At 39.9% G+C, this 21,843-nt stretch overlaps 1 protein-coding gene across 1 annotated transcript; it reads right to left on the bottom strand.

Moving 5' to 3' along the window:
* Positions 1-448: 448 nt before the first annotated feature.
* Positions 449-4,742, bottom strand: LOC106979485 (uncharacterized). The gene is made up of 2 exons (XM_053225080.1): positions 1,464-4,742; positions 449-1,317 (listed from the first exon to the last, which is right to left on the bottom strand). The coding sequence occupies exons 1-2, from the start codon at positions 1,474-1,476 to the stop codon at positions 449-451; spliced, it is 882 nt and encodes a 293-aa protein (XP_053081055.1). The 5' UTR covers positions 1,477-4,742.
* Positions 4,743-21,843: the final 17,101 nt, after the last annotated feature.

Here is a 21,843-nt window from a genome sequence, read left to right as displayed (position 1 = left end):
TTGCAGGCAGATACAACTTGCTCTATTTTGGTGTCCTGTTGGTGAATCTTGATTCCGGCATGTCGGATTAAGCCTTTTAATTTTCAGGCCCCCATGTGAACTCCGAGCTGGTCTGGCAGCACAAGCTCCTTGTTAGGTGTATACCACCATCCCTTTATCTCCTGGGCCATGGGGAGTTTCTTGATCTGCTGTAACTCCTCCTGGGAGTATTTGGGCTGGTCTGGTAAAACTGGGTCTCCCGGGTCCGGTAGTTGTATGGTCATGGTGGGGACTGAAGTAAGGGCTACTGCCTTGGCTGCCTGGTCAGCCTTTTGATTACATCTAGCTACTGGGTTATCAGCTTTTTGGAGCCCTTGGCAGTGGATAATGGCTAGCTTGGCAGGAAGCCATAAGGTCATAAGCAGGTTAAGTATCTCCTGCTTATTTTTTATAGTCTGTCTTTCTGCCGTCAGCAACCCCCTCTGCTGATAAATTGCCCATGAATATGAGCTGTGGCAAACGCATAACAGCTGTCTGTGTAGATGTTAAGCCATTTTCCAGCTCCCAGCATCAGTGCCTTGGTGAGGGCTATGAGCTCTGCTCGCTGGGCTGACGTTCTGGAGGGTAGAGCCTCTGCCCATATGGTTTTCATTTCGGTGACCACCGCTGCACCCACATACCTGTGTCCGTCTCGCACAAAACTGCTGCCATCAGTGAACCAAGTAGCCTTGGCATCGGGGAGGGGCCGGTTGGTCAGGTCTGTCTGGAATCCATGTACTTGTTCCAGGATTCCCACACAGTCAAGTAGTGGAGCACCTAGGTCAGGGTCGGGCAGCAGGGTTGCAGGATTGAGGGCTGCACTGGGGTAGAACCGCACCCGTGGAGGGTTGAGTAGGAGGCTCTGGTAATGAGTCATACGTGTGTTGCTCATCCATCTATCAGGAGGCTGTTTCAGGACCCCTTCAATGGCTTGTGGGGTCGTGATCCAGATCTCCTGTCCTAGGGTCAGTTTGTCTGCGTCCTTGACTAGGAGTGCTGTTGCCGCAATAATTCTTAGGCATGGCGGCCAGCCGGCAGCCACTGGGTCTAGTTTCTTGGACAGGTAAGCCACCGGGCGGTTCCAGGGGCCTAAGGCTTGAGTCAGAACCCCTTTTGCTATTCCCTTATGTTCGTCTACAAAAAGGTGGAAGGGCTTCATAATGTCTGGCAGGCCCAGGGCTGGGGCACTTAGGAGGGCCTTTTTTAACTGATTAAAGGCAGTTTCTTCTTTTTCAGCCCATTTAAATGTTTTCCCCTCTTTGGTAGCTTCATATAGGGGCCTGGCGATCTCAGCAAAACCTGGAACCCAGAGGCGGCAGTAGTCGGCTGATCCTAGGAATTCCCTTCTCTTTGGGGATGGGAGTAGGGATCTTTAGGACAGTTTTTTTTCTGGCATCTGATAACCGATGCTGTCTGCCCTCCAGGATACATCCCAGGTAACTTACCCTCTCCCTGCATATCTGAGCCTTCTTCGCGGATGCCCGGTACCCTAAGGCCCCCAGGGTAGCCAGCAGGTCCTGGGTCCCTCGCTCACATTCTTTGGCCATGTCGGCAGCAATCAGGATGTCATCAATGTACTGTAGGAGGGTGAGGCCAGGGTGCTCCCTTCTGTACTCACCCAGGTCCTCGTGTAGTGCCTCGTCGAAGATGGTGGGTGAATTTTTGAATCCCTGAGGTAGCCGTGTCCTGGTGAGTTGCCCACTATAGCCCTCCTCCGGATCATGCCACTCAAAGGCGAACAAGGGTTGGCTCTGGGGTGCCAGCGGCAGACTGAAGAAGGCATCCTTTAAATGTAGTACAGTATACCAGACCCTGGAGGGCGCCAAGGAGCTCAAGAGAGTATATGGGTTGGGAACAGTTGGATGTATGTCCGGGACCCTCTTATTTACTTCCCAGAGGTCTTGTACTGGTCGGTAGTCATTTGTGTGAGGCTTTTTGACTGGCAGTAGGGGGGTGTTCCAAGAAGACTGGCAAAGAGCTAGTACCCCTAGGCTTCGTAGTCTCTGGATGTGTGGCTGGATCCCCTTCCAGGCCTCCTGAGACATGGGGTATTGTTTGATCCTTATCGGACTCTCTCCTGGCTTGAGTTCTACCAGGACCGGGGTCCTGTGAGCGGCTACTCCTATCCCCCCCATCTCTGCCCAAACCGAGGGGAATTCTTGTAGGCATCTGTCTATATTATCCTCTCTCGGGAGTGCCTCCTGGTGGAGGAGGTATTCATCCTCCAGTTTCATGGTCAGGACCTGGATGGGGTGGCCCTTGCCATCAGTGACCTGAGGCCCCCCTTGTCTGCAAGTTATCTGAGCTCTAATCTTGGTCAGTAAGTCCTGTCCTAACAGTGGGTAGGGGCATTCTGGTATTACCATAAAGGAGTCGGATACCTGGCCTGGCCCCAAATCTACCGTTCTTCAGGTAGTCCATGAATACTGGCTCATACCAGTTGCCCCTTGTACCCAGGACTTCTTGCTGGCTAGTTTTCCTTGTGGGGTGTGGAGGACCAAATGTTGTGCTCCGGTGTCGACGAGGAAGTCAACAGGGATCCCGTCCACTTTAAGAGTTACCCTGTGTTCGGGGAGAGGATCCAAACCCCGACTCCCCTAATCACTTAGTTCATCTAGCTCTAGGACTTTTACTCGATCAGTCTTGCTTCCCTTCGCGCTGGCCCTTTTCGGACAATCTCGGGCCCAATGCCCTATCTCCTTGCAGTATGTGCACTGATCTTTCTGCAGCCTCTCCTCCCCCCCCAACCTTGGTGGTTCCTTTACCTTTTCTTGCATCATCTGCCAGCTGCCGGAGATGGCGGTCTCGTTCCTCGGGGAAGTCAGCAGTGGTAGCTAGTAGTATTCCGGCCAGGTCTCGAGTCTGCTTACTGCTGGCAGCCACCATGGCGCGAGCCTGCTTGTCCTCAGGAGGCTCCCGGTTATTATATACCTTTTCGGCTACCACCAGTAACTCCTGCAGACTTTTTTCTCCTAGTCTATCTATTTTCTGTAATTTTCTCCTAATGTCTATGGCCGATTGGTTTACAAAGGCCATGATGACAGCTGCCTTGCTTTCTGGAGCCTCTGGATCCATGGGGGTATAGGTACGGAATGCCTCCATGATCCATTCTAAAAAGGCAGCCAGAGATTCATCTTTTCCCTGTTGTACATTTCCTACCTTGGCCAAATTGGTTGGCTTTCTAGCAGCCACTCGGAGAGCCCCCCATTAGAGTCTGGCTGTAGACCTGGAGCCTCTCCTTACCTTCTGCTGTGTTGAAATCCCACTGGGACCGAGTTAAGGGGAAGGAGGCATCTATCTGAGCCTGGTTGGTGGTGGGATTCCTGTCTGTGCCCAGAACTAGTTTTCGCACCCCATTGAGGATTCTTTCTCTTTCTTCAGTCATGAACAGGACTTGCAAAAGCTGCTGGCAATTGCCCCACGTGGGCTGATGGGTAAAAAGAACAGAGTCTAATAAATCAATAATCCCTGCCGGTTTCTCAGAAAACAGGATTCCGAGCTTTCCAATTGTAGAGGTCACTAGTGGCGAAAGGCCAATAGTGATGGGGCTGATTCCCCTCCGCGTCTGGGGGTCCAGTGGCTCGCAGGGGCAGAATAGTGGAGTTGGTGGCAGAGGTGGATTGCTCCCTTTGAGCCCTTTGTCTGGTAAAAGGTGCGCTTCCCAATGGAGCGTTTCCACCTCTCGATCTCGGAACAGCGTCTGCCTCCCCGGAGGGGGAGGATGGTGTTCTTCCGGCATCCTAGAGGGGTTATATGGGGGAGGAAAAATTAATTCTTCTTCAGTACCCCCTTGTAGGACAGGGTAGAGGGGTGCTGAAGGCTAGGTAAGACTTTTCTTCTTCTTTGTCCCCTGCAAAGCAAGAATGGGTTTTGGCTCCGGAGGAAGCAGGGCTAGGAAGGGCTTAAGCCAAGAGGGTGGGTCTTCTACAAGGTCCTGCCAAGTGATACTGTAAGGGAGCTGATCAAGATGGCCCATCTTAGGCCAAGAGATGATACTCCTGACTCGGTGGATGGTAGGGAGGTCGAAGGTCCCCTCTGGTGGCCATCCAACATTGAAAGTTGGCCACTCGCTAGAACAAAAAAACTGCTACCGACCCTTTTGGACTTCCACACTGAGGTTGTTAGCTCTTCCCCTCACATCCTTAAAGTGATCAATCATAATACTTAGAGGAGTAGTCTGAGTCTGTCCCATAACATCCGTCCAGTAAGTCCAGTAAGTCCACAGAACAAAACAGAGAAACACAAAAACAGACAAACAGAGGGCCCCAAGAAAGTTTTACAACTCCATGGAAGCAAAACTGAAAGCTAGCTTAGACCTTTGAGGGGATTCCATGTCCCTCCAAAACCGATGAGGCAATTCCACATCCCTCTAAAAGGGAGGATCGGAACATTTTCTGAAACTCACGGCCCGTGGTCCTCCAGTGCATCCACTTAGACTGCGATGGGCACTACCAGAATTTCAGAAATGAGCTCACACAGAAAAGATGGAACAAACAGACACTAACCATGGCCAGTCAGGCTCTCCAGGTCGGGGGTCCCTTGGGGGTCTTGGGGATCCCGGGCTGAGCCCCCAAATGTTGTGCCCAGAATTCGTGATTTCCAAAGACCACCAGGGAGCCAAGTCCAATGTAAAAGCAAAAGAGCCTTTATTCGAGCTAGCTCGAATCAGTCCCCTACCTACACTGATGCAGCGGTGAGATACCGGGGAGAGAGTGACTTTCAAAAGGACAAAGGTTTCATTGGGGCCTAGGGGCTGTTGGTGAGGTAATGGCTGTGGCCTCAGCCGATTGGCTGGAGAAGGGTCCGAGTCCTGTTAGGCAGGTGAGCGGGGGTGTTACTCAAGGGGAGGAGGCGTGGTCAAGGTGAAGGACACAGAACAAGATGGAGTCAGCCCGGCGTAGGCCCACCCTTTCATTGGTAGAAATGCAAACTTGTGCAGCCACTCTGGAGAACAGTATGGAAGTTCCTCAAAAAGTTGAAAATTTAAAAATAGAATTACCCTATGATCCAGCAATTGCACTACTATTTACCCAAAGAATACAAAAATACATATTCAAAGGGGTACATGCACTCCAGTGTTTATAGCAGTATTATCAATAGCTAAAATATGTAAATAGCCCAAATGTCCATCCACTGATGAATGGGTAAAGAAAATACGGTATATATATACACACACACACACACACACACACACCATGGAACATTACTCAGCCATAAATACGGTGTGTGTATATAAAAAACAATGAAATCTTCCTATTTGCAACAATGTGAATAGAGATAGAGAGTATAATTCTAAGTGAAATAAGCCAGTCAGAAAACGACAAATACCATATGATTTCACTCATATGTGGGATTTGGAAAGAAAGCAAACATAGTGGGAAAAATATGCATACCATGAAGCAGACTCTTTTTAAAAATATATATTTACTTAATGTGAGAGAGACAGTGTGTGTGTGTGCACATGCATGAGCTGGGGAGGAGTAGAGAGAGAGAGGGAGAAAGAGAATCCTAACCAGTCTCCACACTGTCAGTGCAGAGTCTAAAGTGGGGCACAATCCCATGAACTATGAGATCATGATCTAAGCTGAAATCAAATGTGAGATGGTTAATCAACTGAGCTATCCAGCCTGATACAGACTCTTAAGTGCAGAGAACAAACTGATGGTTGGGGGGGGGTGGGTTAAATAGATGATATGGATTAGGAAGTGAAGTTGTTATGATGAGCAACTATTGCTGTATGAAAATGCTGAATCACTAAATTGTACACCTGAAACTAATATTTTACTGTATGTTAACTATTACTTAAAAACTAAAAAAAAGGAAATAAATTAAATACATTTTTAATATAGAACATATAGCTAATCCAGATATTCTGCATATTTTAATATACAGTTCACAATTTACACAAATAGTGCTGTCTTTATTAATGAAAATAATCATTAACATCATCAAATCCAGTAAAATTAGAGAGCAATTTCAATGACCCTAGAACCAATCCAGAAAACTGATTTTAAAATTAATATTCTTTAGAACTACTCTCTATACCCAATCTAAAATTTTCATGTTTCTCCAAAAAGAACAACAAAAACTGAACTTATAGAATAGATGATGATAGATGATAGATGATGATGATGATGATAGATAGATAGCTATAATATGAGATTAATTAATTACAGGAATTGTTTCAGGCAGTTATGGAGAATAGAAGTCCTATAATAGGCAATCTGCTAAGTGGAGAACAAAGCCAGTGATATAATTCTCAGTCTGACATTCTGAGAAACATTGGGAGCATATGGCAAAACTCCTAGTCCCAAGGAAAAGCCCTGAGAATGAAGGGGCCCTTGGTGTAATGTCCTAGAGGCCAAAGGCCTAATAATCAGGATCTCATTTCTCTTAGGGTAGGAAGTGACAGACATCCCAGCTCAAGGAGAGGAGAAGGAATTCACTGTTTCTTTGTCTTTTTGTTCTATTGTGACTATCTACTCAGATTACATGTTGCTTTCCCACATTGGTGAGGGAAGATCTCTTTACTCAAAATCTTTACTCTAGTTCCTTCCAGAAACATTCTCACAGATACACTAAGAAACAATATTTTACCATTTAACTGACTTCCCATATCCCAAACAAGTTAACACATAACATTGCAAGCCCACCCTTTTCAATGTGACACCTGTACCCAATGCCTTCAACCATACTCAAACTTCAAATAAAGACAATGACAAGATTGCAAACCTTAACATGATAGAGGTATCCTGTATAATACTGAAAATACACTAACATTTTCCACAGAAAAGAAGGTAAATTCCTTGAATGTTTACTCTTCTCCCAGATATCTCATAAAAATAGTATGATGCAAAACTAACAATACTCAAAAATTATGTTACAAAGCCATTATATCTCATATTATATGTCATATGTCTCATTATAGGGGAATAAGAAAGCATAGAAGAAAAAGATATTAGCACACACAACAAATATATCAATAAGTGTCACATATCGACATCAAAAAAAGAAGAAAATATTCATGATAATTACATCTCTCATTTACATATCCAGTCATGTATTGGTACGTGTTATTTAAAGCTACCTTCTTCGAGAGACCAAGGGAAGATGGTGGTGTAGGAGGACGCTGGGCTCACCGCGCGTCCTGCTGATCACTTAGATTCCACCTACACCTGCCTAACAAACCCAAAAAACCACCAGAAGACTAGCAGAACGGAGTCTCTGGAGCCAAGGGCAGACGAAAGGCCCACAGAAGAGGGGCCCCTCCTGAAGTGGATCACCTAAGGAGAAGAGAAGCGAGCTAAGCTGCCACAGGGCCCCTCCTCAAGTGGATCACCTAAGGAGAAGCGAGCTAAGCCTGCCCCTCCTGCCCCCGTGCACCTTGCCTACCCACCCCAGCAAATAGGCCAGATCCCCAACACCACAAGCCTGGCAGTGTGCAAGTAGCCCAGACGGGCCACACCACCCCACAGTGAATCCCGCCCCTAGGAGAGGGGAAGATAAGGCACACACCAGTCTGACTGTGGCCCCAGCGGTGGGCTGGGGGCAGACATCAGGTCTGACTGCAGCTCCGCCCACCAACTCCAGTTATACACCACAGCACAGGGGAAGTGCCCTGCAGGTCCCCACCACTCCAGGGACTATCCAAAATGACCAAACGGAAGAATTCCACTCAAAAGAATCTCCAAGAAATAAAAACAGCCAATGAACTGATCAAAAAGGATTTAAATAATATAACAGAAAGTGAATTTAGAATAATAGTCATAAAATTAATCGCTGGGCTTGAAAACAGTAGAGAGGACAGCAGAGAATCTTGCTACAGAGACCAAGGGACTCAGGAACAGCCAGGAGGAGCTGAAAAACTCTTTAAATGAAATGCAAAATAAAATGGAAATGACGATGGCTTGGATTGAAGAGGCAGAGGAGAGAATAGGTGAAATAGAAGATAAGGTTATGGAAAAAGAGGAAGCTGAGAAAAAGAGAGATAAAAAAATCCAGGAGTATGAGGGGAATATTAGAGAACTAAGTGATACACTAAAAAGAAATAATATACGCATAATTGGTATCCCAGAGGAGGAAGAGAGAGGGAAAGATGCTGAAGGGGTACTTGAAGAAATACTAGCTGAGAACTTCCCTGAAGTGGGGAAGGAAAAAAACATTGAAATCCAAGAGGCACAGAGAACTCCCTTCAGACGTAACTTGAATCGATCTTCTGCATGACATATCATAGTGAAACTGGCAAAATACAAGGATAAAGAGAAAATTATGAAAGCAGCAAGGGATAAACGGGCCCTCACATATAAAGGGAGACCTATAAGACTCGTGACAGATTTCTCTATTGAAACTTGGCAGGCCAGAAAGGATTGGCACGAGATCTACAATGTGATGAACAGAAAAAAATATGCAGCCGAGAATCCTTTATCCAGCAAGTCTGTCATTTAGAATAGAAGGAGAGATAAAGGTCTTCCCAAATAAACAAAAACTGAAGGAATTTGTCACCACTAAACCAGCCCTACAAGAAATCCTAAGGGGGATCCTGTGAGACAAAGTACCAGAGACAGCGCTACAAGCATAAAACATACAGACATCACAATGACTCTAACCCCGTATCTTTCTGTAATAACACTGAACGTAAATGGATTAAATGCACCAACCAAAAGACATAGGGTATCAGAATGGATAAAAAAACAAGACCCATCTATTTGCTGTCTACAAGAGACTCATTTTAGACCTGAGGACACCTTTAGACTGAGAGTGAGGGGATGGAGAATTATTTATCATGCTACTGGAAGCCAAAAGAAAGCTGGAGTAGCCATACTTATATCAGAGAAACTAGACTTTTTTTTAAATTTTTTTTCCAATGTTTATTTATTTTTGGGACAGAGAGAGACAGAGCATGAACGGGGGAGGGGCAGAGAGAGAGGGAGACACAGAATCGGAAACAGGCTCCAGGCTCTCAGCCATCAGCCCAGAGCCTGACATGGGGCTCGAACTCACGGACCGCGAGATTGTGACCTGGCTGAAGTCGGACGCTTAACCGACTGCACCACCCAGGCGCCCCAAACTACTTTAAATTAAAGGCTGTAACAAGAGATGAAGAAGGGAATTATATAATATTACAGGGTCTATCCATCATGAAGAGCTAACAATTAAAAATGTCTATGCACCGAATACCGGAGCCACCAAATATATAAAACAATTACTCATAAACATAAGCAACCTTATTGATAAGAATGTGGTAATTGCAGGGGACTTTAACACTCCACTTACAAAAATGGATAGATCATCTAGACACACGGTCAATAAAGAAACAAGGGCCCTGAATGACACATTGGATCAGATGGACTTGACAGATATATTTAGAACTCTGCATCCCAAAGCAACACAATATACTTTCTTCTGGAGTGCACACGGAACATTCTCCAAGATAGATCATATACTGGGTCACAAAACAGCCCTTCATAAGTATACAAGAATTGAAATTATACCATGCATACTTTCAGACCACAATGCCATGAAGCTTGAAATCGACCACAGGAAAAAGTCTGGAAAACCTCCAAAAGCATGGAGGTTAAAGAACACCCTACTAAAGAATGAGTGGGTCAACCGGGCAATTAGGGAAGAAATTAAAAAATATATGGAAACAAACAAAAATGAAAGTACAACAATCCAAACGCTTTGGGACGCAGCGAAGGCAGTCCTGAGAGGAAAATACATTGCAATCCAGGCCTATCTCAAAGAAACAAGAAAAATCCCAAATACAAAATCTAACAGCACACCTAAAGGAAATAGAAGCAGAACAGCAAAGGCAGCCTAAACCCAGCAGAAGAAGAGAAATAATAAAGACCAGAGCACAAATAAACGATATAGAATCTGAAAAAACTGTAGAGCAGATCAACGAAACCAAGAGTTGTTTTTTTGAAAAAATAACCAAAATTGATAAACCTCTAGCCAGGCTTCTCAGAAAGAAAAGGGAGATGACCCAAATAGATAAAATCATGAATGAAAATGGAATTATTACAACCAATCCCTCAGAAATACAAGCAATTATCAGGGAATACTATGAAAAATTATATGCCAACAAACTGGACAACCTGGAAGAAATGGACAAATTCCTAAACACCCACACTCTTCCAAAACTCAATCAGGAGGAAATAGAAAGCTTGAACAGACCCATAACCAGTGAAGAAATTGAATCGGTTATCAAAAATCTCCCAACAAATAAGAGTCCAGGACCAGATGGCTTCCCAGGGGAGTTCTATCAGACGTTTAAAGCAGAGATAATACCTATCCTTCTCAAGCTATTCCAAGAAATAGAAAGGGAAGGAAAACTTCCAGACTCATTCTATGAAGCCAGTATTACTTTGATTCCTAAACCAGACAGAGACCCAGTAAAAAAAGAGAATTACAGGCCATTATCCCTGACGAATATGGATGCAAAAATTCTCAATAAGATACTAGCAAATCTAATTCAACGGCATATAAAAAGAATTATTCACCATGATCAAGTGGGATTCATTCCTGGGATGCAGGGCTGGTTCAACATTCGCAAATCAATCAATGTGATACATCACATTAATAAAAGAAAAGATAAGAACCAGATGATCCTGTCAATCGATGCAGAATAGGCCTTTGCAAAATCCAGCACCCTTTCTTAATAAAAACCCTTGAGGAAGTCGGGATAGAAGGAACATACTTAAACATCATAAAAGCCATTTATGAAAAGCCCACAGCTAACATCATCCTCAATGGGGAAACACTGAGAGCTTTATCCCTGAGATCAGGAACACGACAGGGATGCCCACTCTCACCGCTGTTGTTTAACATAGTGTTGGAAGTTCTAGCATCAGCAATCAGACAACAAAGGGAAATCAAAGGCATCAAAATTGGCAAAGATGAAGTCAAGCTTTCGCTTTTGGCAGATGACATGATATTATACATGGAAAATCTGATAGACTCTACCAAAAGTCTGCTAGAATTGATACATGAATTCAGCAAAGTTGCAGGATACAAAATCAATGTACAGAAATCAGTTGCATTCTTATACACTAACAATGAAGCAACAGAAAGACAAATAAAGAAAGTGATCCCATTCACAATTGCACCAAGAAGCATAAAATACCTAGGAATGAATCTAAGCAAAGATGTAAAAGATCTGTATGCTGAAAACTATAGAAAGCTTATGAAGGTAATTGAAGAAGATATAAAGAAATGGAAAGACATTCCCTGCTCATGGATTGGAAGAATAAATATTGTCAAAATGTCAATACTACCCGAAGCTATCTACACATTCAATGCAATCCCAATCAAAATTGCACCAGCATTCTTCTCGAAACTAGAACAAGCAATTCTGAAAGTCATATGGAACCACAAAAGGCCCCGAATAGCCAAAGTAATTTTGAAGCAGAAGACCAAAGCAGGAGGCATCACAATCCCAGACTTTAGCCTCTACTACAACGCTGTTATCATCAAGACAGCATGGTATTGGCACAAAAACAGACACATAGACCAATGGAATAGAATAGAAACCCCAGGACTAGACCCACAAAATATGGCCAACTAATCTTTGACAAAGCAGGAAAGAACATCCAATGGAAAAAAGACACTCTCTTTAACAAACGGTGCTGGGAGAACTGGACAGCAACATGCAGAAGGTTGAAACTAGACCACTTTCTCACACCATTCACAAGAATAAACTCAAAATGGATAAAGGACCTGAATGTGAGACAGGAAACCATCAAAACCCTAGAGGAGAAAGCAGGAAAAGACCTCTCTGACCTCAGCCGTAGCAATCTCTTACTCGACACATCCCCAAAGGCAAGGGAGTTAAAACCAAAAATGAACTACTGGGACATTATGAAGATAAAAAGCTTCTGCACAGCAAAGGAAATAACCAACAAAACTAAAAGGCAACCAACGGATGGGAAAAGATATTTGCAAATGACATATAGGACAAAGGACTAGCATCCAAAATCTATAAAGAGCTCACCAAACTCCACACCCGAAAAACAAACAATCCAGTGAAGAAATGGGCAGAAAACATGAGTAGACAATTCTCTAAAGAAGACATCCGAATGGCCAACAGGCACATGAAAAGATGCTCAACGTCGCTCCTTATAAGGGAAATACAAATCAAAACCACACTCAGATACCACCTCACGCCAGTCAGAGTGGCCAAAATGAACAAATAAGGAGACTATAGATGCTGGAGAGGATGTGGAGAAACGGGAACCCTCTTGTACTTTTGCTGGGAATGCAAACTGGTGCAGCCACACTGGCAAACAGTGTGGAGGTTCCTCAGAAAATTAAAAATACACCTACCCTATGACCCAGCAATCGCACTGCTAGGAATTTACCCAAGGGATACAGGAGTACTGATGCATAGGGGCACTTGTACCCCAATGTTTATAGCAGCACTCTCAACAATAGCCAAATTATGGAAAGAGCCTAAATGTCCATCAACTGATGAATGGATAAAGAAATTGTGGTTTATATACACAATGGAGTACTACATGGCAATGAGAAAGAACGAAATATGGCCCTTTGTAGAAATGTGGATGGAACTCGAGAGTGTGATGCTAAGTGAAATAAGCCATACAGAGAAAGACAGATACCATATGTTTTCACTCTTATGTGGATCCTGAGAAACTTAACAGAAACCCATGGGGGAGGGGAAGGTAAAAAAAAAGAGGTTAGAGTGGGAGAGAGGCAAAGCATAAGAGACTCTTAAAAACTGAGAACAAACTGAGGGTTGATGGGGGGTGGGAGGGAGGGGAGGGTGGGGGATAGGTATTGAGGAGGGCACCTTTTGGGATGAGCACTGGGTGTTGTATGGAAACCAATTTGACAATAAATTTCATATATTGAAAAAATAAAAATAAAAAAAATAAAGCTACCTTCTTCTAATACCTTTTTTGTATTCCCTTTCCATTAGCAAGCACATCAGCCAGTGGTGGCTTTTACCTGGTGGAATGACCCAAACCTTTATTCCAGAAAGATCTGGATCATTACTAGTCCTGCTTGGATTGATTGTTTACAATTTCCCTTTGGCCTTAATCACTTGCACATTAATACTATAAGGAACCCTAAGGGCTATTCTGTATTCCAGACAGAATACAACTATCTGGAATAGTTGTTCAATTCTTTTTGGTCATAACATACATTTTTTGCTTGCCAAACATTAGTCAGTCAAGCTCATGAAACTTCTAGAACCCCTGTGCACTTCCTTGTAAAATCTATAGTGTGAACCCTGCTAACTCAGTTGTCAAGAGGCTCTCATCCTCCATGTATGATTATCATCAAAATCTAATCAGCTTTTTCATCCTCTACCATCCACCAGGTGATGACTGATCAACCTGCCCTGTCTTCAGCAAGAATCCTGTTAGGTCAGTTTAGACAGAATCTTCCTTACTGTTATTAATTTTGCTGTTGTTAATTTTCTACCCACAGACCCACATCAGTCTCCACTTGCCCATGCTGTATTTGAATTTAATCTTGTTTCTATGCAGAGATCTCTTTTCCTCTATTGCAAAATCCCTGAATTAAATCTATTTTTACCCTTTTATACATCTAGTTTTTCTTTGACAGCTATAATGCCACAAGTCAGATAGTGCAAATTCATCATGGAGCTGCAGAAACTTCACCCAGAACCCTACATATTCACCTTTGAAGTATTTGTCTTCACTTCTGACTGTCTGATTAGGGATCACCTAATTACCAATGAGTGAGTCCAGTCCCTGTATAATTGTTCCATGCAAAAATTGCTTGTAATATTAAGGATATATTTTGATTCATGAGATTGTGAATATGCTCTAGAGTCACAGAAAAACAGAGGTAGATTAGAGTACTAGATTTTTCTGTAAGAAGCTGGTTAAGAGTCCATATCATGTAAGAACTTGCCAATTTTTAAAACTCATTTAATGCAAGTGCCTCACTTAAGCTTTGTATTTTAAGCAAGCCACTTCAAAGGCAGCTATCTCCATTAACCACATTGCCAGGCATAGGAATAGATAAAGAGGTAGAATGCCCCATATGAGGTTCCTTTGTTTAGAGATGTTAACTTGGCTTATATATCTATCTGCTTGTTTGAGTTTTGTTTTATTTTCCTTTACTCTTCTTCTCATGCTTTAGGAACCACCATGTTTGGGGTGCCTAGGTGGTTCAGTCAGTTAAGCATCCAAATTAAACTCAGGTCATGATCTCATGGTTCATGAAGTAAAGCCCCATGTTGGGCTCTGTGCTGTTAGCTCTGATCCTGGATCCTGCTTCAGATTCTGTGTCTCCATCCCTCTGGGCCTCTCCCCTGCTTATGCTCTCTCTCTCTCTCTCTCTCTCTCTCTCTCTCTCTCTCAAAAATAAGTAAACTTTATTTTTTTAAAAGAACCACCAAGTTTTAAATTCACCAATAACGAGTAAATCCATGCAACTCTAGGCTCCCTCCCTAACCCAAATAAAAGGAGAACACCTCTCTGTGTCTCTGTCTTTCTACCTGCAACTTCATTGTGTGGCCCCAAGCATACCGTGTACCATCCAGGACTTGTAAGTAATCTTGTTTCTTTAAAAGTTCCCTGATGGTCATTGCTGGAGTCATCTTGCAATCATAACAAGAATCATAGGGGCAAGTCCAGCTACAGCACTGGTTCTGAAAGAGGAATCTGGGTCCAAGTGAGCACCCCCAGGCATTTTGAGTTGGCCACATCACTCTCAATAGGCTGAGACCAGCACAAAATAGTCCCAGGCAAGCACAACCTATGTTAGAGTCCCAAGTTTCTCTTACTAAGTATAAAATTATCATTAGCTAAGAATGTGGGAGCTTCTTAGTGGATTACAAAACCCATTCTTGAATCACTGTTTATTACATGCACTGCCAGCTCAGTTTGCTTACCTTCTGCTGCCAAGATTTTACTAAAGGTAATTGGGAACTTCAAGGAACTCTTCACTAAACTTAAAATCTTCCTAAACTTCTTCCTTAGCTGCTCCAGTCTCATCACAGGTGCTCCTGCTTCCTTCCTTCACTGCTTTGGAACTTTACTTCAGTTCCCATGAGTCCTTTGATATATCCACCTTCAAAACCTTATCTTCTTTATCTCTCTGTCCACTCTGGTCACTCTTCCATTCCCACTTCAGCCCCTCCATTCACTAGAGTCATGTGAACTTTAGGTCCCATATCCTCTAGTAATGGCTCTTAACAGACTATGGGACACACTCCCCCAAACAAAGTTACCACCTGATGATAAAAAAAGAGCAAAAAGCTTTTTGAAATCAGAACTGCATATTTTGTCCATGCAGACGGTTTTTGGAAACATCCAGAGGGCTGCTAGATGTCTTTTCAGTCATTGGCCTAGAATTTAGTTCATAGCATTATCAGGTTATATTTCAGGGCAAAAGAAAATTGTAACAATCTCTCCCACAAAAATTGGCAAACAGGTAACCTTAAATTGGCACTTTCCAGAAACACTATTCAGATAAAAATAGAAAGTGTTGATACACCAGTGAGATTGTATTATTATATTTTATATGAGTCAGGATATATTTTTATAAATATTTTTTCAACGTTTTTTATTTATTTTTGGGACAGAGAGAGACAGAGCATGAACGGGGGAGGGGCAGAGAGAGAGGGAGACACAGAATCGGAAACAGGCTCCAGGCTCCGAGCCATCAGCCCAGAGCCTGACGCGGGGCTCTAACTCACGGACCGCGAGATTGTGACCTGGCTGAAGTCGGACGCTTAACCGACTGCACCACCCAGGCGCCCAGGATATATTTTTATAATGAAAGCTATAAGATCTCTTCATCTGTCTCTAAGTTTAAGTATGTTGCTGCATATATGTTACACTTTCTATTTCTTAATAATATTACTAAATTAATTTATAAAATCTCTTAAAGTGTTTCCATTCAAATTGGCTTAGGGTAATGATTGCTGTAATGATTGCAGAAATATACAAAAAATTAAATATATTTAAGTAAACTTTACCTAGGATAAACATTGCTAATAAAAGGTAAGTTTCAAATTTGTTGGTAAAATAAACATAAATACGCCTTAGAGTTGTCAGCATTAAATATAATGCACATAAAAATTTCTTTCTATGTTTAGTAATCAAACAAGCTTATGTTATCTCTACTAGATGTTTTAATATTATAAAAATATAAATCTAACATAAGAAAAAATGTACATTAAATAAGGTGCTTGATGCATGTCAAATGTAGTAATAAATTATAAAGAAAAAAGCATCATGTTTAACTTTTTAGGGTCTTTATTTTGTGTTTTCTTTTAATACTTCATAATTTGTCAACATGAACAATAACTCAAGATAACAGCTACATTCATTTTTTTAGCTCATGAAATTTTCATCAGTATTTGAAAATAATTGGCAAAAACAAGTGGATTAAATAGATGCAAATGGGACAAAAGCTTATAAATGAACGTTTCTGCAATTACTATGTTTCAAAATATGTTTACAGTATTTTCACAGCACAATTTGGTGACTTAAAACCTGAAATCATATTAAGGTAAATGATGGGTACTAATAAATGTCTAGATGATTTCCAAATAAGATAAAATATTTAATGTTTATTTTAGTTTTTTTTAGAGAGAGAGATAGAGAGAACAGGAGAGGGGCAGAGAGAGAGGAAGAGAAAGAATCCCAGGTAGGCTCTGAGTTGTCAGTGCAGAGCCCAATGTGGGGCTCAATCACATGAACCATGAGATAATGACCTGATCTAAAACCAAGAGTCAGACATTTAACTGACTGAGACACCCAGGTGCCCCTAAACTATTTAAACATTACTAATTGAATATAAGTTTCTCTACTTTTGGCATCTTATGTTATACAATACAGAGAAGCTAAATGTATTTGTGTCTGTTAATAAGCGTGTAATTTGTACAAGGAAAAAGACATATGTCTCTAGGAAATAATGAAATGATGTGTTCATAAATTTGCTACAAAATGATAGTATATGGCAGACAGTTTCAAACTGTTACTTTTGGGGATGCTATGTAAAAGGTGACTAGTAATTTAAAAATTGAATCAATATTTGTAAATGGCATTGCTAGGACTAACAATAGTAAAGAAAAATTCTGTATGCAAGGAATATAAGATTTCTTGTTGATAATGAAAGACATGAAGGGTGTTTTTTTTTTTTTAAGACAAAAGAGAATAACTTTGTCCTAAGGCAGAATAATTGGTTATTCCAGAATAACAGAGATGAAAAGAGTAATATAAAAACCAAATGAACATTAAAAACAAACAAACAAAAAGTTGTCGAATGCTTGTGGGAAAGAAATCTTTGAAAAGCTATCTTGCCTTGTGCAGTCAAAACTAAAAATGATTGGATTTATTGATTTAGGTTCAATATTATGCTTTGACACAAAATCACAATTTGGTTATCTCAACAAAAATAACATAGTTTTCTTAGATTATTGATATTTTGTTAGTGGAAAGTATCAAAATTTTCTTTAATTTTCCTTTTATGCCTGTGAAACCAAGATTTTTGTCTAAAAATAATTTATTATGCTTCAGATTGTCTTTATCAGGTCTTTGCTTCCTTTATAAAACTTTGTGTCCTAAATGTTAAAAAAAATTACTGAAGAAGCTAATGGATTTATAAAACTGCTAATCTAAGATAACAGAACGATAATTAAATCCATGGGGATGAATGAACTAATAAGAATGATTATGCTTGTTTATGACTTTCTGTTTGAAGCTTTGTCTTTTAAAAAATGTTTTGCCTTCCAGAATTAAATAAAAACTTCTCTCTTAAGCTATGTATACCTTGTAGAAATTTGTAAGGTTTATCTTTGTGACCTAAGATGAAACAATTACTTTCTCTCCATAGAAGATCCCCCCAGAATTTGAAAACTCGTCAAGTATTTTTATTTTTATGGTAATATGGTTATTGTACAAATTCAGTGAGAATCTGTTCTTTCTTCTTTTAATGTAGTCCCAACAGTTTATTTTTGCTTTTGTTTCTCTTACCTTAGAAGACATATCTAGGAAAATTTTTCTATGGCTGATAGAGAAATTTCTGCTTCTACTCTCTTCTAGGATTTTTAAGGTTTCAGGTCTCAACTTTAGGTCTTTAATCCATTTGAGTTTATTTTTGTGGATGCAGATAAAAATGGTCCAGTTTCTTTCTTTTACTTGTAGTTGTCCAGTTTTTCCAGAATCATTTATTGAAGAGACTTTTTCTCAATTGTATATTCTTCCCTCCTTTGTCATAGATTTCTGACCACACAAGCATGGGTTTATTTCTGGGTTCTCTAATATGTTCCATTGATCTAAGTATCTATTTCCATGACAATACCACACTGTTTTGATTATTACAACTTTGTTGTATATCTTGAAATCTGGGATTGTTATACTTCCAGTTTTGTTCTTTTTCAAGATTGCATTGGCTTTTCATGTTCTTTCATGGTTCCGTACAAATTTAGTATTATTTGTTCTACTTTTGTGAAAGATACTGTTTATATTTTGATAAAGATTGCATTGAATCTGTGGATTTCTATGGATTAACTTTCTGTTTGTTTATGCAATATTTAATTTTTTTTCACCATTATTTTATAGTTTTCAGAGTCCAGATCATAAGTGTATTCACTGGACTTGAGAAGAGTCAAGACATAAGTGAAGCCCTTAACACAGAGATAAGGAATAACACAGCAGAGATAAAGGGCTCAATAAACAAAATGAGAAACACACTGGATGAAATGATCAGCAGAGTGGAAAAAGCACAGGAACAAATAATGACCAAGAAGACAGTGATGGAAAATAATCAAGCTGAGAAAAAGAGAGAAGGATTATGGAACAAAAGAATAGTCTTAGGGAGCTCAGTGGTTCCATAAAACGTAATAGCATTCAAATTATAGGGGTCCCAGAAGAAAAAGAACAAAGAAAAGGGGGCAGAACATTATTTGAAGACATAATACCTGAAAACTTCCCTAATCTGGGGAAGGAAACAAATATCTATATCTAAGAGGCACAGATAACTCTCATCAAAATCAACAAAAGCACACCCACACTGAGACATATTGTAATTAAAATTGAAAAATGTATATATAGGAAAAAAATTAAGAGCAACAAGATAAAGGGAGAAGAAAATTATAAAAGAAAACCCATATAGATATCAGACTTTTTGTCAAAAATTTTGCAAGCCAGAGAGAGTGGCTTGATATATTCAAAGTACTGATTGGGAAAAGCCTGCAACAAAGAATTCTCTCTTACAAGGCTATAATTCAGAATAGAGAGGTAAAGAGTTTCCCAGACAAACAAAAACTAAAGAAGTTCATGACCAGTATACCAGCCCTGCAAGAAATATTAAAGGGGAAGCTTTGAGTGGAAAGGAGAGACCAGAAGTAACAGTATACAGAGACTGTTACAGTAAAAACAGTAAAAAATAAATATTTCTGTAAAAAAAAAAAACAAGGAACTCACAAAATAAAAGGTGGTAAAATATAACAACATATACCAGAAACATGGGGAGGAGAGCAGTAAAGAATGGGTTCAAACTTAAATAATCACCAAATTAATATAGACAGATACAGGCAGAAGAGGTTTTATACAAACCAATTGGTAACCATATATATAAAAAACACTAAAAATATGCAAAGAATAAAGAGAAAGGAATTCAAATATATCACTAAAGAAAATCAGAAAAATATGAAAGACATAAAGGCAAAAGAGAGTGAGAGAATATCTTCAGAAACAACCATCAAACAAATAATAAAATGACAATAAATAATTACTATCTATCAATAATTACTTTGAATGTGAATGGACTAAATGCTCCAATCAAAAGACATAGGGTGACATAATTGGTTAAAACAAACAAATAAACAAACAAACCCATATATAGATACTCATATATTAAGATACCCATATATGAAGCCTATGAGAGACTTATCTCAGACCTAAAACATCTGCAGATTGAAAGTGAGGGGATGGAAAAACATCTATCATACAAATGGATGTGAAAAGAACGATGGAGTAGCAATAGTAATATCAGACAAAATTTACTTTAAAACAAAAATTGTAACAATAAGGAAGAATGTTATACAATAATGGGACAATCTAACAAGAAGATATAACAATTGTAAATATTTATGCACTCAACATAGAAGAACCCAAAATACATAAACAGTTCATAACATAAAGGAAATGATGGAGCACAATACAATAATAGTGACGGACTTTAATATCCCATATACATCAATGAAAAGATTAAACATAAAATCAACAAGGAAACAATGGCTTTGAGTGACATAGTGGAACAGATGGGTTGAACAGATACATTCAGAATATTCTACCCTAAAACAGCAGAATGCAGATTCCATTCAAGTGCACATGGAACATTCTCCAGAATAGATCACTACTATGTCTCAAAACAGGCCTCAGACAAGTACAGAAATTTTGAAATCATACCACACATATTTTCTGACCACAACACTATGAAACCAAAAATCAACCACAAGTAAAAGAAAAAAAAAACCCGGAATGACACAGAAACATGGAGATCACATAACATGCTACTTAACAATGAGTGGGTCACCCAGTAAATAAAAGAAGAAAGAAAAATTACATGGAAACAAAAGAAAATGAAAACACAATGTTCCAAAGCCTTTGGGATGCAGCAAAAGTGTTCCTAAAAGGAATGTTTATAACAATACAGACCTAGATCAAGAAGCGAGAAAAATATCAAATAACCTAACATTAGACATAAACCACTTAGAAAATCAACAACATACAGAACTTAAAAACATGAGAAGGAAGGAAATAGTACAGATTAGAGCAAAAATAAATAATATAGAAACAAACAAACAAAAAAACCCCAATATACTACATCAATGAAAACAGGAGCTGGTTCTTTGAAAATAAAATTGATAAATCTCTAGCCTGGCTTGTTACACAAAAAAATACTCAGATAAAATCATAAATGAGAGAGGAGAAAGAGCACACATAAAGTATAGAGACTTCATCAAGATAAAAACTTCCGCACAGTGAAGGAAACAGTCAACATAACTAAAAGACAATCAACGGAATGGGAAAATATATCTGCAAATGACATATCTGATAAAAGGTTACTATCCAAAATATATAAAGAATGTACAAGGCTTAACACTCACAAAAATTAATAATCCAGTTAAAAAGTGTGCAGAAGATATGAATGGACATTTTTCCAAAGAAAGCATACAAATGGCTAAGAGAGACATGAAAAGATTTTCAACATCATTCGTCATCAGAGAAATACAAATCAAAACTAAATGAGATACCACCTCACATCAGTCAGAATGACTAAAATTAACAAAACAGGAAGCAATAGGTGTTGTCAAGAAAGTGGAAAAGGAAACCCTCTTACACTGTTGATGGGAATGCAAACTGATGCAGCCACTCTGAACAGTGTGGAGGTTTCTCAAAAAGTTATAAATAGAAAACCTAATACCCTACTGCCCAGCAATTGCACTAGTAGGTATTTACCCCAAGGATAGAAAAAAAACAAAAACAAAAAAAAAAAAAACGATTCAGTGAGATACATGCACCTCAATGTTTATAGCAGCATTACCAACTATAGCCAAATGATGCAAACAGCCCACGTGTCCATTGACTGATGAATAGATAGATATAGATATATGGATATAGATGATATAGATATAAATATAGATAGAATATTTCTTAGCCATAAAAATAATGAAATCTTGCCTTTGCAACGATATGGAAGGGACCAGAGAGTATTATGTTAAGTGCAATAAGTCACAGAAAGACAAATAACATATTATTTCACTTATATGTTAAATTAAAAAACAAAACAAAATAAAACAGAAGAACATAGGGG

Source organism: Acinonyx jubatus, chromosome B3 (genome assembly GCF_027475565.1).
Source record: "Acinonyx jubatus isolate Ajub_Pintada_27869175 chromosome B3, VMU_Ajub_asm_v1.0, whole genome shotgun sequence".
Lineage (NCBI taxonomy): Eukaryota > Metazoa > Chordata > Mammalia > Carnivora > Felidae > Acinonyx > Acinonyx jubatus.
Note: the sequence above shows the minus strand (reverse complement) of the source record. Positions and strands in the feature narration are given on the sequence as shown.